Source organism: Myripristis murdjan, chromosome 16 (assembly GCF_902150065.1).
Source record: "Myripristis murdjan chromosome 16, fMyrMur1.1, whole genome shotgun sequence".
In the NCBI taxonomy this organism is placed as follows: domain Eukaryota; kingdom Metazoa; phylum Chordata; class Actinopteri; order Holocentriformes; family Holocentridae; genus Myripristis; species Myripristis murdjan.
In genome coordinates, this window is record NC_043995.1 from 22633296 (window position 1) to 22650842 (window position 17547).

At 40.0% G+C, this 17547-nt stretch overlaps 1 protein-coding gene across 2 annotated transcripts; it reads right to left on the bottom strand.

Moving 5' to 3' along the window:
* Positions 1-415: 415 nt before the first annotated feature.
* cblc (Cbl proto-oncogene C, E3 ubiquitin protein ligase) lies at positions 416-16584 on the bottom strand. Of its 2 annotated transcripts, none has more exons than XM_030073264.1 (13): positions 15226-16584; positions 8638-8784; positions 8353-8509; positions 8070-8191; positions 7052-7189; positions 6880-6967; positions 6610-6741; positions 3008-3203; positions 2324-2466; positions 2033-2082; positions 1302-1385; positions 989-1044; positions 416-619 (listed from the first exon to the last, which is right to left on the bottom strand). In XM_030073264.1, exons 1-13 carry the CDS (start codon positions 15597-15599, stop codon positions 486-488), a joined length of 1821 nt encoding a protein of 606 aa, XP_029929124.1. In that variant the 5' UTR covers positions 15600-16584; the 3' UTR covers positions 416-485. The 2 variants fall into 2 exon arrangements, with proteins under 2 accessions (XP_029929124.1, XP_029929125.1); XM_030073265.1 differs by having other exon boundaries at positions 2324-2464; positions 3015-3206.
* Positions 16585-17547: the final 963 nt, after the last annotated feature.

Genomic DNA, 17547 nt, shown 5'->3' on the forward strand with positions numbered 1-17547 from the left:
ATGAGGTAGCATGTTTCTACTGTTTGATATCCACAGCACGTTTGCTAATGACCCCATTGATTTGGCTGCATAATTATACACTGAAACTCCATTTGAATATTATGCCTCTCATTAATTTCTATTATGTCTGGCAGGCATAGTAAATGCTTTAACTGTAAAGAGTACAATGTGTGAAACTTTACACAGGAGTCAGTACTGGGCCTCATATAGAGAGACTGGCAGCTCAATTAGCAATGTGGTTATTGAACAGAAGGTGGCCTCAGTGTGCAGTTTATCACTGGCATCCTTTCACCTAACCTTTAAATACTAGCCAAAGTTGACAGTGCTAACACACTTGGTCATTTACAGTGACACAAGACAGTAAAAAGTCTTTCCATTCAATGTCTTCTTTTAGTAAAGGTATGAAAGTATCTTGGTTATCCTGGTCTTCCTCACTGTGGAAAACTATGTTTTTACATTCAAGAGTGATGGATGTTTTTCCTCTGTCAGGATGACATTGTTCTGTCCATCTTTATCTGACCACATCGGTCTCTTCTTAGCTCCTCGCTCCTTTCCACCCTCTCTTTTTGTCCCTTTTTCTGTTTGGCTGGGTTGGAGGGTCCGATCCATGCTGCTCCACCTACACCACAGAAAAATCACAGAACTAAGAAGGAGAGGGGAAGGAGGAGCTAATATGCACAATTCACATGAGTAGTTTAATGAGATGTGAAATCCTCAATAATTCTATAACCTCCTATAACCTTGTGTGAATTTATTGGGTTGTTTGATTCAGAAATGAGATGTCAACTATTCTAAACCACTGCAAAAAACTGACTTAGATAATGGTTATGTTTTTGACTCAAGAACTACAGATGACCTATAGTTTCCCAATATATAGTAAATATATAGCACGATAGACATAAACTACTTCAGTTCTATTTTAGAAATTGCATGTGCTCAGAACAAGGCACAAGGTTATGTAAGTAATCAGTAATATCCCAGTACTTACTCTCTTCAACTGAATGAAAGGAGGAAGGATGATGTCCTCCTGTCAGGCAGTCCACACTGTTTAACACAGAACACCAGAACATGGAAACCACAATGATTTGCACATTTTGTGTCTGGTGAACAGCTGTTGAACATGAGAAATGACTTAGGTCTGCAGCGTATCCAAATAGCATGATGATAGCTACAGAGAGGCTTGTTGAGGTGGCCTTTTTTTGATGTGTAACAGATCATTGTGATCATTGTGAATGTGCACGCTAATGTGAAAACACTTGTTTACTGCTGTGAATCGCAATGGAGATCGCCGGCTCAGTCACCTGCTGGAAAGTGTGCGTGGCAGAGGGGGTCTCAGCCCACCAGAGCTCTCATCTTCACTGCTGGTTTGCTCCTCCCACTGGCAACTGAATGGAGAGCACACATACACTGCTGAGCAAACTCAGTCACACAGTAGAAAGAAGAGGAACAAAATTCTTTAGGGATTACCCCTCTGCTTCATACTTTCTGCTTCATTTAACATTTTTCTGTTAAATGAACCCAGGTTGGTATTACTGTAACAACCGGATGAACCCTTAAGCTGCTCAATTGCTGCTTGGAAATGCCTTGTCTTCTTAAACAGGGCTCTCCATGATTCCCTAATAGCACACTGGAATTTATTCCTCAGGTGTTTTTGTCCCCTGCAAAACGGCTGCTTTTTGTAATGCTGGAAATCTTGAAATTCGAGTTTGCTCAAGTGTTTGAGTCATTATAAATGGGGTTGAACTATTCCAAATTTTTGGTAAAGGTGAAATGTGTCACAAAATACCATTATAAGCAAAGTAATGTGGTGCTGTGGTGCAAATTCTGCTCTCCAGATGTTAAGAAAAGCAATAATCATTTCGACTAAATTCATGAATCACAATCTCATTCACAATTTCTTTCGAAATATTTACAGTATGATTGTTTTACCATATCTCTCAGTTCTAATCATAAGCCTATATGGCCATTTGTACTCGTTCCACTATAAATAACAATTACGCCATCCTCTTTGCTGTACTGGTATACATCTCACCTGCTTTTCTGTGCTGCACGTCTTCTATGTGCGTGGTTGCTACTGTGAGCCTGCAGAATGGAGAAAACCATAGGTCACACAGATCGAGGCATTCGCTACCACACCCACTGATGCATGTCTCTTCTTTAATGTTGAGTCAAAGCAATACCGAGCATTGTGCATATAGCATGAATTAACTTTCACTGTTTTGTAGTATTTGCAAGGCTCAGATAAAAGCAATACTATCATCAAGCAATCTGCAAGCAATAGAATGACAATATGCAGATGGTTTGAGCGGGTTCAGGGACTTACAGGATGGGAGTGGGAGTGTTTGGCCTGCATGTGGGATGCAGACGGCCGGGACTGGGTGTGGGGAGAGGGGCAGTGTGGGGTCCCACTGCTTTTAGGGGGCAGGGGTGGAGGGTTGAGGTAGGTGCTGGGAACCCGGTGACCCTGCAAAAGTAAGATAAGAGGGGGACTTTTTCCGTGCATTGATGTTTAATGACAGGAGAAGAGAGCTCACAATACCATGATTCTGGTTGTCGATACCAGTGCCTTTGAAAGTCCGCAATTCACGATTCCTGATTTAACACCACGCCATAGACACAAATGGCATTCAGCACACACGCCTTTACTTAAAAAAAAAAAAAAGTTTCAACATTAACATCTGAATCCTTATGTGTTTCTGTTTACTCATATTTAAACATATAATCTACGTCAGGCTAAGTGCACTGGGTTACAAACTGAGGTATGATGTTGATACAATCAACACTGAAAACACAAACTGGTATTATTTTTGGTATTGACTAATCACTTTTTTGTGATTAGACAGGAGCCTAAGAAAAGAGATGGGATGAAGAAACTGCTATGAATGAGGTGTCCCTGTTATAAAGCCCAATTCGAATGAGTGGGTGTCTGCTGGCTGACAGAAGAGACAAAGAGACATGTGGCACATAGAGATAACCATGCTTGTGCTTAAACTGGCACATAGGCACAGACATACCCTCCGCATGGCAGCCACTTTCTTAATCACCAGCTGTATGTCCTCGTGGTCCTCATCATCCTCATCCTCATCGTCGTCGTTGTCCTGCTCCTCCTCTGGACTGCTGTCCGGCTGGTAAGGTTCGATGAGGATGGATTCAGTTCCTCTGATGTCACAGCGGCAGTATGGGCAGGTGTGGCCGTCGGACTTCTGCTGGATATGGTCCAGTTACAAAGGTTGGACACAATAATGTAAACACCAAGCCCTATATGACTGTCACATAATGTAGACCATGATCCCTTTAGAACAGCTACATTATGCGCTGCAAATATTGTAGAAAACTGTGTTCAATGGGACGTGTTAGGGAAGGGATGCCTCTGGTTCAGATCTGAACAGAGAAGCTGTTTGAGTTCATCCTGATGAAACTTTGTGAAACTTGCAGCACACATTTTTTTTTTTTTTTTTGCTATATTGCCCAATTAGGTTAATTCATTTCCTTCTCTCTCTTTATCTCTGTCTGCTAAAGTTGAGGGGAAGTCCATTGTGTAAACCTTTGGCTTCTTGACCTTTCCTGACACATTTTTATTTTATTTTTTAATGAACTGGGCTTATTAATGTGTATCGGATTCAGTTTTAAACACTGGATTTTTAGGTTTATGTAGGTTCAAATACATAAAACTAAAAATAAAACTTTTTACAGTTTTTCTCCATTGGTTTGGCTCATTTCTTGAAACAGAAACTACATTCTCAAAATAACATGTACAAAACTCCAAACCTCTTGGCAATTGTTCACAACATACTGGAACTTCTCATTCATTTCATGAAATTGCAAATGTCTTAGTACATGTCTCAATGTCTCAGTACATCTTTGCAAATGATTAAGTACAGTTAGCCTACAGTTAGCACAATTTCCAAGTGAATAGATCTTGTTGATTTAAACTGACTGTTGGGTTCTCAGTCTAATGGTTGTTCTCTCCAAAACATGTCAGCATCATTTCATTGTATAAGTCATCACATGCACAATAGTCTGTTCAATTGTCAAAATTAGTCAAGAGCATAATACCATGAATAATACCATATATGAATCTCTTGGAACATTTGCTTAATTGTTTACAGTTTTTTTCAATCATTTTTTTTCAGTATAATGAAACTGGGATCCACTTTGTCGTCATCTTCACCTCCAAACCACAGCAGAAGTTTTCTTTTGCAAATGTGTTCATACCTTTTCATTGGATTCACACATTTTTCACGCTCTTTTGCACAACACTTCTCACTTGTCATTTACATGGCCCTGACTCCATTGACGTCACAATGGTAGTCAAAAGCAAAACATCTGCTCACAGCTGATAGAAATGACCTGCATCACTGTGAAATCACTAGTGCACCTGCATCACTACCCTTTCCACAAATCACCAATCACCAATCAATCAGGATGCACCTACAAAAAAGGGGCATATAAATTGTATTCTGTATTTTTTTTTCAACTCCTTTGAGTTTTTCTGTGTAATACTGTATGTGAATTACAGTATTTCAGTTTTTGCCATACAGTAAAATTTCACTTCAAAGTCTTTCTGAGTTTGGATGCAATTCTTTACTGTAAGTTCACATGTGTACCACACAGGAGAACCTTGTTCAGACTGACAGCTGTATTTTGTATTCTGTTGTCAACTGTGTTACAGTACAGTAGAGCTGACTGAAGGAATCTACTCAATTGGGCATAAGTTGAGTTGTTTGAGGGAAATATTTGCTTTTGCTACTTGCTTTACAATATGTAACTATGTAAACTGTCAAAAAAAAAATATGACCGCAATACACAGGAAAAAGTAAAGTGGAACATGCTCAGACTGAAAAGGGTGTGTTGCATTTTGGTGTTGAGTATGAAATGAGTGAGTGGCTGAATTAGTTATATTGGGTGGTGACAAAATGTGCTTTTGCTGCATGTTTGAAATGTTTTGTCATGGTGTTTTGGCAAAATTAGTACAGTAACCATTGTCAGTGAAGGACTAGGCTAAGACTGAGAGGTGGACATGAGGGATATTTCAGTGGTTCTCTGCCATAGTGACAAAACATCTAAACATTTTGACTTGCAGTGCTTACACAATGCCAAAGGGACGATGCATTTTGGGGGCACTGACTACTGATATGAGAAGGAAACTTCATTTTGACACATGAGTGAACTGTTTTGGGAGAGATATGAGCTTTTGCAGGTGAACCATGGTGTTGTGCTGAACCATCCAGGTTATTTTGGCAAAAACACCAAGACTGTTGAGGTCTGTTTCAAGAAATGAGCCAAAGCAATTGAGAAGGATCTTTCTCATTTTGGGGGCACTGACTATTTATATGGGAAAGGAATTTAGTTTTGAAGCATGAGTGAACAGTTCTGGGAGAGATATGAGCTTTTGCAAGTGAGCTATGGTGTTGTGCTGAACTGTAAGACTGTTTTGCCAAATGATCTTGAAGTTTTGAGAATGTAATTTCTGTTTCAAGAAATGAGCCAAACCAATGAAGAAAAACTGTAATACCATGTTACCGACATTTTGATGTAATTCGAGTTTAAATTTTGAGGTCACAGTTTTGTGGTGCTCACCAACTACCTTGCTCAGTATCCGTCTTGCTTGTGACCACATTTCCTCTGTGTGGACACAGTTTGTCCACGTTTTGCGTATGTTGCCATGATTTTCCAGACTGTTTCCCTCACTACATTAAATTAATTGCAGTTTCTGTTCCCATCCTCACAACAATCATCAATTATTTGACCTGCTTGGAACTTAGTTGCGTCATGTTGCTTTGACAACAACAGAAATGACTATGAGGCCCACACTAAAGCTGTGCACCTTGATATTTGGCATTCAAATATGACTCGCCTGTGTAGCTGCCCTGGTAATTGTGGTTTAGTTGCTTCATAATTAGAATGCCTCTGCGTGTGTTTAGTCTGTTATTTTCTTCACCCACCTCCAGATCATTGCATTGTGTGTGTATAACTGGTGAGGAAGTTCACACAGTTACAATCTAGACTAACCGTAAGTACTCCATGGTGGTTTGTTGTCAGTGAAGCATATCTAATTTTCTTTGCATGTCCCCCTTGTCCCTCTTTGTTCCTTTCTGATATTTAAAGTGGTGACATGTAAAGTCCTTTCCCAGGCCATGTGTCTACAATTGCCTTCTCCCTTTTGTAGTCTGCTGTGTGTGTGTGTGTGTGTGTGTGTGTGTGTGTGTGTGTGTATGTGTGTGTGTGTGACTGGTGAGGAAGTTGACATGACATGCTCTGACTAACTGTAAGTATTCTACGGTGGTTTGATATCTACAAAGTGTATCTACTTTTTTTGCATGTCTAAGTGAGGTGAGTGAGTCAGGAAGATATAAAAAGATAATTTCTGTTTTGTGTTAAGCATTAAATTGTTGGTGACATACGTAAATCAAGAACAAATTGATTTGGATCGGGGAGATTAAAATATAATGCTAAAATATTCAGATTTATATAACATTATAGTGAAATTAAACTCCTCATTGACCCTAACATCTTCCAGTCCCAGTTTACCCCCACTAAACACACAACAATAGAGGTTTAGCAGAGCAGTGGTTTGGAAAGAAGCCTGTATAAAATGGAGGACCCTACCTGCCAGCCAGTGAGGCAGGGCTGGCACAGCAGATGGCCACAGGGCTGGATACGAGTGTCCTTATCCCTCTCTGTGCAGATCTTACACAGCTGGAAGGTGCTGCCTATCTCACAGTACAGCTCATACTGCTCCTGTCAGCAGACACACATACAGGAAAATGATAAGAGGACATCCTGAGATTGGATCTAAGTTTTGTCCAGGCAAGGCTGTGGAATGCTGCTGGTAATTTACTGTGAGGTTCATCGAGAGGTGACGTAGAGAACGTTTACCTCTGTGACTTTGACCCTGTCTCTCTCGGCCGGCTCACACAGGCTTGTCAGGTCAGGGTTCACATCGCGACCGTCTGGGTACAGGTAGCTGCAGGCGCAAAGAAGAGCAAGAGTCAGCGTGTAAAAAGACAAACAGGCAGAAAATATTTATTTATAGTGTGTTTATCCTCACCAGCTCTCCTTGAAGCCTTGAATGAGGGCCTGGTAGAGAGGTGTATTCTGGGGAATGGTCTGCACAATTTTGCCTTCATTGGTCACATGACCAATAGCCCACTGTCCCATTCTAGTGCAGCTGAGACGGAAGATATAGCTGGGAGAGACACAGAAAAAAAAAGAACATGAAAATTTTAAAAAAAAATAAAAACAGTCTCTTATCGCCTTTGAGTTGTCACTGCCCTTGTGAATCACTCTTGATATGACATAAAATGAATATTGAAATGAATCTGGATATCACCACAGTGTCTTTTCCTATAGTGCCACTGCTGTTGACATTAAAGGGATAGTTCACCAATACTGCACTGTAATGCTATATTATTCTCGTTAATAAATGATTCTCCCATGAATATTGTTGTGTTGAATTTGACTATAATTGGCTGTATAGTTTAAGTTCAAATGCTTTGCTTTGATTTTACATTCCAATAAGACTCCCTCTATTCTTTCAACACATAATGATTTTGAAACTATGTGTTTACAGCAGCTTCCATCCTTGATGCTTTGGGACATGCTTATTTTTAATCTAAATAATCTCTCCAAGCAGGGCTGAAAAACAGAGAGGATACTCGAAAGCTTCTTAGCTTCCCTGCATTCTAGGTGGAAAAGAGAGTCTTCTTGTCACAAATAGAAAAATAGATCTGCACTCCAAAATAGATTAAAAAGGAAGCTTTCTGAGCCTGATAAAGTTCATGATGCCAAAATATGTTGGTTCATTGTAAAGTTCCCACAGGGAATGCATGAACACAGCATAGATTTCTAATGGCAACCAATTTTTAAGTGCCTTGGATCTCTTTTTGTTCAAGGATGAAATTTCATTTGAAGGAGATCACCTGGTGGACAGTGAAACAGAGACTACTGAGCAATCAGTCTTATACATACATTATATATATATATATATATATATATATATATATATATATACACATTTTTTTTGTGAAGTGCATTAGTCATTGAATAGACTTTATGTTTGCCCTCACCTCCCAGGTCTGTGTAGGTAATTTTCCAGACGAGCTTTAACCTGATCATATGTAAGGAAAGCCATGTAGCCTGGATGGGTCACTGCTAACTGGTTCCAGTTTCTAATAAGTGTCTTCCAGGGCTGAAAGGAGAGGAGAGGAAAATGTGAATAAATCTGTTTACACAACTCATTATTATTATTATTATTATTATTATTATTATTATTATTATTATTATCATCATTATTTATTATTATTATTATTATTATTTTAGCACCAGTGGGAAATGTTAATGTAAGCCTACCTGAAACAGTCTGGTGAAGATGTCAAACTCAAACACTGAGATGTAGTTGTTACAGGTGAGGTTGATGGTTGACCTCAAAGCCATGGACTCCATCCCTTCCTCAAAGGCATGGACTCTTTGCAGCTGCTGTTTAAAACTAGCCCACTCCACAATACATCTGCAGAACATGTGATAATAAGTTATGGATTTGGACACAGGTTCTGCTTGTGCACACAAATCAAAACCATATCCTTTGTTATATTTCAGTTCACTATCCTTTCCACCCATCTCTCCACATTCTCTCACTTGTTGCCAAACGAATTTCTCCAAAACTCCTCAGCCTCGATTTTAAACGGTCTGTAGGTGTCACCGTGAAATTGGCCCCCGGGAAACATGGACCTCAGTTCCCACAGCATGTGACTGAAGAGCAAGGACAGTTTGGTCAAGTTCCTCCTGGGAATGAAAGGGAAACCAGATGTGCAGTTTAAGTCCGGGCAGCAGATAAAGTTGTTTTGCTCAGAAATGTTCACTTTCAGTTTTACAAGTTCCTGTAAAACTAGTGAACAAACATATGAATATATAGTACATACATATGTGGAACACTATTTGGAAACCAAAACAGGGTCATTCCATGTCATTTCAACAAATGGCCCATGCACTTGGGTCTCAAAAAATTCTGAAAAATTCAACAGTTGTTCCTTATTTATCCAATAGGCACACTGTAAAATTTTAGTTTGCTCGGATGGATGCTTTTTGAGATATGGCCAATTTAGTGAGGGGAGTATGTGTCAATTTTGGTGAGATTTTTGTGTCCCTATTTTTCCTCCATTTCCAGGTGTCAATATCTCAGGAACTACACCACACAGGAAACTGAAATTTGGTACAGTAATACACCTCTACCAACTCTCTCAGAATATGCAAAAACATCTGTCATACATCATAAGTGATAGGCATGCCAGCCCCTCAAAATGGGAAAAAAAAATACACGAGTGTTTTTTTGGGGATTTGGAGAGGCTGCCATCCAGAAACCAATGCATATATCTGACTAACCATTAATCCTTTGAACAGTCCATGTATGTATTTCAAAGCTCTGAAAAAATCAAGAAGCTGGGGCATATACAAAGTTGTTTTCTGAAGGCCCAAATATGGTCGACCATAAAACCCGCGTAATTTTTTTTTTCCATTTTTGAGTGGCTGGCATGCCTACCAGTTATGATGTATGACAGATGTTTTGTATATTCTAAGAGAGTTGGTAGAGGTGTATTACTATACCAAATTTCAGTTTCCTATGTGGTGTAGTTCCTGAGATATTGACACCTGGAAATGGAGGAAAAATAGGGACACAAAAATCACACCAAAAAAATAGAATTTTTTGAGACCCAAGTGCATGGGATGTCCTGAAAATTTGGTGAAATGACATAGAATGACCCAATAGACAAATGAACCAAACTAAACTGTAGCCCTTATCTTAGTTCATACCTCCTAGTGTTGTTGACATTCACATTGTCACATTTAGTGAGCTACAATATTGTGAAGCAAGCAAGTAAAAAAAGTGCTGATTCTCGTATGCTATAAATACTGAGGTGTATTCAGTGGGGCCAAATATTATGTGGTTATGGCTTGTGGAAACCCAGAGGCTCTTGTGATAAACTCTTGCAAGAGCATGACATAAATCAAGCTGCACTCTGGGAGGACTGTGTAAACCGTATTCTCTGTGTAAAGACATGGGATCAGATCCTTCCAGTGCACAGTGCTTATGATTTAGAAAGACAAAGCTCTTCACCCCTGTCACTATTTGCTGTAATGCTGACAGTCCTGATATTCTAGGTCATTTGTGGCTATTTTTTTTTTTTTTTTTTTTTTTTTTTTTTTTTTGGTTTTCTACTAACCACAGAAAAAGGTTTATATTCCTCAACAACTTCGCATTCTCATGTTAGACAAACATGAAGAATTTATTGTGTAGTGCTATTTTTGCATTTTCGACCCTGCCTCCTTCATCATTAAAAATGTTTTTTCTTCCCCATTAGTTGTTTACACTTCAGTGGACATTTTTAATTTCTAGGGGCAAAATTGCATGTCTCAAATATCCTAATTATATGTGTGTATTTATGTGTGCGTGTGCATGTGTGTGTACATATACACACACACGCACCCACACACATATATATACACATACATACATATATCTATATCTATATAGATATAGACAGATATATAGATAGATATGCATATAGGTATACATATATCCACTATAGGCTCTGATCATCTTGTGCACCAAATTTAAACTCCCTCCAGAAAAACAGGAGGAGACGTGTGGCTTCCTCCAGAAACCACGGGGCTGATGTGCATGTCTCAAAAAGCGTGAAAGAGCAACGCGTCTAAAATTACACAACAGCCTTGTCTGATGTAAACACAGTGACAATACATCTGATAACATGCAACACTTCTGCAGAGGGAAAAAATATATTCTTGTGATGCTTTTCATGAACTCTATTGTGCTTTTACACACACACACACACACACACACACACACACACACACACACACACTAGCTCGTCCAGCTAGCTTCTGCAAACAGGATGCTGTCTTGTGCTTGCTTGACTGTCAATACCACAACATGTTCCGTTGGCCAGTAAGTCACCAGAAGCCACCCCTTGCCAGCATCTACAGATCAAACACTCTTGCTCAATAACTTTGCTGTTTGCCTTATATGGTTTAAACACACCGATGCAATGTAGTTTTTGATGGACTGCTGTGAATGAATGCAGCAAGAAAATGCATAGCATAACGACTATTTGGAAAATAATTATAAAGTCTCTCTCTCTCTTTTTTTAACTTTTTTAATTGTATTGTTTCATTGTGAGACCTTGTTTTCTACTTGATTGTTAAGGGCTATGTTTTCAGCGTTCCACCTTTGTTACAGGTGACCCTACGATCATACATTTACGCACAATCTGCTTTACAGCCATTCAAAACACTGCCTCCATGTCTGATTATACTGCATGTATAACTATGATGTGATACCACAGTGAGGAGTCTCCACCATGCCCTCCTGTAACAGGTCAATCACAACATGGTCCAACACATTGGCTGGGTGTGTGTGTGTCACATTTTCTATGAACTGTCAATGAAGTATCTGCCAGTGAGATGCAATACAGATAGATAGATAGATAGATAGATAGATAGATAGATAGATAGATAGATAGATAGATAGGGGATTTGCATACAGTTGTACATATATCCTTGAGCCTACAGATTTGCATGTGTGTCTGCCAAGCAGTCCCGTTTGAGGCAGCAGCCATTGGTTTCTCGGAGACAGTAACTCTGCAGCCACAAAACCTTCCATTGTGTGCTTTTTCTCACCTCACCTCGATGGCCAGCTCTCTGCGCTATATTTATCTTGACCCGATAACTTCACTCACTGACAGAGAACTGTTATTTCAACTACAGTGACTGTGCTTTAACCAGAATAAGCCACTGTAAAATAAAAATAAATAGAGAGTAGCTTGACTTATCGGCGCGGATACAGACAAAATAGCATGGACAAATGTGAGCCAAATAAAACAACAAAAATCAGACTGATATAAAACATACACAACTGTGGTGACGCTGTAAAAAAAGATAATACATAGAATCTCGCTGTGACTTTTAGCCCCTTTACCTACACGTATGAATCAATGGAAATTTTCTGCATGACTGCCCATGCAGGCTTGGCTGTGGTGAGCTGGCCATCTGCTCTCTTCTGTGTGCAAAAGATAGAAACCAGAGATGAAGCAATAAAACCACAAACGTAGATTATCTTGTTTGTTTGTAAATTCCAGTGAAAAGAAATGTGCTTGCTAAAGCAGGTGTGAGATGTAAGATTATGTGGGTAACACTTTACAATAAGAGTACAACAATTAACTAATGTTAACTAATGTTAATTGTTGTACTCTTATTGTAAAGTGTTACCATTATGTGCATAATGAATGTGCATTGTGTGGTGTTCGAATATAGTACAGCAATGCCCTTACAGAGTAAATGTCATGACTGAGGGAAAAAATGCATTGCCAGCCAGCATGAAAATTTGGGATCATTTTGCCTAAACTGTCTTTATTTACAATAAATCCTTGGAGGGAAAAATTGGACAGAAAAGTTGTCAGGACTGGTCAGTCCTGCAGAACTGCATTGCACTGTAAATACAAACCTTGTGAGTGAGTTCCAAGACCTCACAAGGCCACTCCATAGTCCTGATTATTATAGGCGCACCACTGTGTTTATACACCAGTACAATTAATTTTAAATTAGATTTGGTAAGATCAGCTGCGCTTTGCTATTTTGGAATCATGGTTTTAATATCCTCCACAGTTATGAAAAGCGCAATCATCAGCTGATGAATAATCATTTTTACAGGTCAGTGTATGTTTTCAGAACACACACACACACACACACACACACACATGCACACACACACAGTGCTGAAAAAAGTACAAAAATCCTTTACTAAGGAAAAAGTAGTAGTACCCCGGTTGTGAAATACTCAAGTAAAAGTCCTGCATTTGATACTGTTCCTTTCAGAGTATTGAATTATTGACACATTAGCCTGTCAGAAGTATTTTAATGTTGTTGCTCTGACTGCTCCATATAATACTAGCAAGTTTAAACTCATATTTTATGACCTTATTGTAGTACGGAAAACTTGATTCTGCAAAGTAACGAGCAACTACAGCCTTCAGATAAATGTAGTTCAGTAAAAAGTGGAAATACTCATGCAAAAACGCACTTCTACACAAGTTCTACACAAGAAAATGTACTCAGTTACTTTCCAACTCTGCGCACGCACGCACTGGACAGCCTGTACCACATCAAACAAAAATGTCTGTCCGTTGCCAGTTTTTAGCCGATGCCTCCTGAAGCCGAGGCCCACAGAATTGCCGCTGCGTGGACACACACAATGAGGATATGTGTTTTCTCTCCCACACACACTCTCTCTCCCCATGGCTGGTCACATAGTGAGGTTGTCATTGCTTTCGCCCAGTTTCTCCACATTTACATCACAAAGGCGCAGGTTTGGCCCATTCTCCATCTTTGCCATTAGTAGTCCCAACAGGAGCGGGGGATTGGGCCCAAACTCCAAATATAAAGTCACTCTATTTAGCGCTCCCAAAAATATCCACTAAACCTAGCTCCCCAATCACCGAATGTGGTTCAGTTTTTCTGTGGCACCCAGCGAAGTCTAAACACACTTATTTCAAAATATATTTGACTTGTCTAAACTGAGGAGGTTATTTTTTGTGTTCTATTACTGAGGTACAAGGATTATTTTGGTCTATCTTTGTAAAGTCTATGTGAGTGTTTTTTGTTTTTTTTTTCCCTCTCTGGCTGTTTTCCAGATCAAAATAATAAATAATACATAATAATAATAATAATAATATAATAATTCAAGTCTCCCTTTTCATTTAATTTAGTGTTCAGGGAGGAGTCCAAGCCTGCAGCATTTACTGTTAAATGTTCGGTGATGACGCTTCTTTTATTCATGATTGGAAATAAACTATTTTTGGGTTCTCGTGCAAGAGTCAGTCCCATGGTGCTGGATACAGATATGTGGGATGTGTGGCCTTTCCCTGACCCCACAGCTGGTTTATTTGTGTTAGGAAAGGTCAGGCTGCACAGGGGAATTCTTCTGCCGGACGGAAAATGGTGAAGTGAGGCTTGCAAATAACACGGGTATCACACCATTAGCCTATCATTAAAATGGAAGTGGACTAATAGAAGACTTTTGCTCCAAAATGAGACAGACACCATATGTCACCATGACATTTACTCAAAGTAATTGCTGGCATGAAAGTAAAGCATGTTAATGGTTATGGGACGGTACAGTTTTCTATTCTGAGGGTAGACTCGTGTGTGGTGGAAATTTTCACGAATTAATTTCAAATGGAAATTCATTCAAATAAGATGTATAACATTTTGAACTGATACCTTTCAACTGCACAAACTTAAGATTGTCAGTACCAGAGGTGGAAGTAACTAAATACATTTACTCATGTTATTCTAATCTCAATTAGAGTAAAATGAGTAAATGTATATAGTTTTTGTGTACTTTTTTGATTATTTTTTTCAAGTCAGTAATTTTACTTTTACTTGTATACATTTTTGCTTACGTTTTGTAGTTCACTACATTTAAAATTACATTCATTACAGAGAACAAATGATCAACGACAGGTTATGGAAATTTTCACAATAAACACTCAGCAAAGATAAGGAAAAGGAATCTGGTTTGGAAATAGTTTTTCATCTGCGGATGGCTGATGGAGGTGCGGTCCATTTAGACTCAACTGACAAAAATGTACATGCTTTAAACTACATTCTTTATTCCTCTTTTTTTCACAAAAATAAATGTGGAAAAAAGGGGAGTGATATCAGTGAGCTGGCCTGGTGAAGAGAACCATGCAGACTCCCCCATCTTATTATGTGCGTCTTCCACATTTGCCAACTGAGTCTACAAGGTCACTCACTGACCTCACTTCAAAAAACCAACCCTCGGCAATTGTGCAGAATGCACCTTTAAAAGAATGTAGTTTGAAGCGTGTACTCTTTCTTTTCAAACTGCATGGAAAAAAAAAACACAAACACACACACACACTGAACACAGTTACTGAGTTGAAAATGTGACTCAGTAACTTCTAATCTGATTTCATTTTGAACGACCTACTTCTGAGTTTTACTTCAGTAGATTGTTACAACAGTACTTCCACATCTACTTAAGTAAAATATCAACAAATTAACAGTACTTCTACTTAAGTAACAACTTATAGTACTCTTTCCACCACTTGTTTCCATGGTGAAATCTCTTGCTCTCACATCACACTCTTCCTGTGCCTGGATGTTAATGTCACCCACAGGCATGCTTACCTGCAGCTGGACGTCTCCTCGAACATCTTGTCCCGTCCCTCTTTAAACAGCAGCACGGCTCTGTCTGTCTTATCCAGCAAGTGTCTGACGTGGACCTTCAGGTACTCTGCCTCGTCTCCTCGAGGCACCTGGCTGCTTGATGGCCTGGACCCTCGGTACGGCTCCCACACTTGAGTGAGCAGCGTGGCCGTCTCAGAGACCAACTCTGGCAGGTATGGCGGACTGTTCCTCAGGCCCAGGCGAGGGTTGGTGGAGAGCTGATAGAGTCTGTCCAGCCTTTTGAACACCTTGTCCACCGTCCGCCGGTCTCCGCTAGTGAGAGACTGGGAGCTGGGCTTCAGGCTCTTGGAGGCCCCTGATCCTGCTGTTGCCATTATTCAAAGTTGTCCAAATTCTTTGGCTGTGAGCACTGGTTGTGTTGTGTGTTGATTGAATGTGACGTGATGCACTAAATGTCCTCAAATGTCAGTCAGGCTGTGTGTGTGTTTGTGGGGGGGGCCTCTTTGACAGCAAATACCAGCACTACTGTTCTGTGTGTGCATTAAATTGTCGGAGCGCTCAGATTTTAGGTGTGCATGTGAATAATTAGTAGAACTTCGTGTAGCTGAGCAGAGGTGACACGGGCTCATGTTTTTGACCGTTTCAGCAGACACCTCTTGTCCTTACGACTGTGTGCCTGAACTGTCATCTTGAGTTGGTAAGTGCACAACTTTGCCTCCTTCACCAGCATCTGTCCATAATCCAAACAATAATCCAATATCATTACATACAGTAATCCAGAAAGGAAGAGCATGTATGGTTACGGCATCCTACAAAATGCATCACAAGTTAAGCCCTTCACCTAAAAAGTCCCAGCTGTCAGTTTACACCTACTTTTTTTCAGTCAGGTCTTCAGAAACAAAAAATGAAAGTAAGACTTGTTCTTGAACATTTTCAGAATTTCAGCTGCACAACTCCACAGGCTGAGGAGGAGAAAGATCGAGCTGAAAGGGAGGAAGGTCTCGACACAGACACACAACTACTCACCCTCTGTCTAAACAATTGCAGCTCCTTCCATCCCACTCCCTTCCCTCCCCATTCTCTCCACCCTTACTGACTCACCCTTTCATGCCTCCAGTGAAAGTCTTGTCCCCTGTTTAGCGTAACAATGTGATAACTACCATTCACATATAGACCTTAGCAGCATAGCAGCCCTGCACACATAATCTCAGGGCCAGCACAGCTCAGACAGCTACTCACAGCACAGCGGAAACACGTTCTCTGTCATTGTTGCTGCTGCTCTCTCTTTCTCGCTTGTCTCCCTCTTTCTTGATTTCACTCTCTCTCTTCTTCTTGCACCCAGTGATGGGTTTCCTGGTTGCAGCTAGACAAACAGGTTTGTTCTCTTTGCTCTGTTGCTCAGGCAGGCAAGCAGATAGAGGGAGAAAGAGAGAGAGACAGAAAGAGGGAGGGAGGGAGAGAAAAGCAGAGGTGTGGACTTAGAGCTACACATTTACTAAGAATGAAAACAGAGGAAGCAAGAAACATGCCTGTGTGATAGTTTGTGTGATGTGTGCACATTAGCTCTGTGTGTGTGTGTGTGTGTGTGTGTGTGTGGTGGTGGTGGTGTGTGTGTGTGTGTGTGTGTGTGTGTGTGTGGGGGGGGGGGGGGGGGGGGGGGGGGGGGGGGGGGGGCGATGGAACTACTCGCTCGATGAGTAGAGTGAGCAGTACTACAGAGAGCAAGAAAGAGCAAGAATGTATCCAGAGACCAGATATATGCGGTCACACTGCTGCACCTGAAAGTTCACAAACTAGATAGTTTCAATACTTTTGCGATATAAATCAGCTGGAACTATCATCACTAGCTGGGGTCACTAACCTAACGTGGCATATTACAAAAAACTCTAATTTTCAACATTCAGTGTTTCTGAAATGTAGGGGATGCATTTAGCATTTCATCTGTTTTCCTATCCCTTAAAAAGTTGCAAGTTTTAATTTTGTGCTATCAGTTTTCTAGGGTTAGAGGAGGATACCTCTTAAAAATAGTATGGTGTTTTGGAGCAAAATGAGATAAGTTACTGTTAGATTTCCTATAAATCTAATGAAAGATTGAGATATTATAAGAGGTTTTCTGTATCAGACATATGCTCTCTATTGCCAGCCAGTGGTGCAACTTACACTAAAATAAATAATAGGCAAAGGGAAAAATATTGCCCTTCATCAAAAAAATATTATATGAGCATAAACCATATGGTTTTAAAGGTAATCAATGGAGTGAGAGCACATTTTCAATATAATTTCTTCAGTGCTTCATTGCTCTTGAACTTCTTGAACAGGATC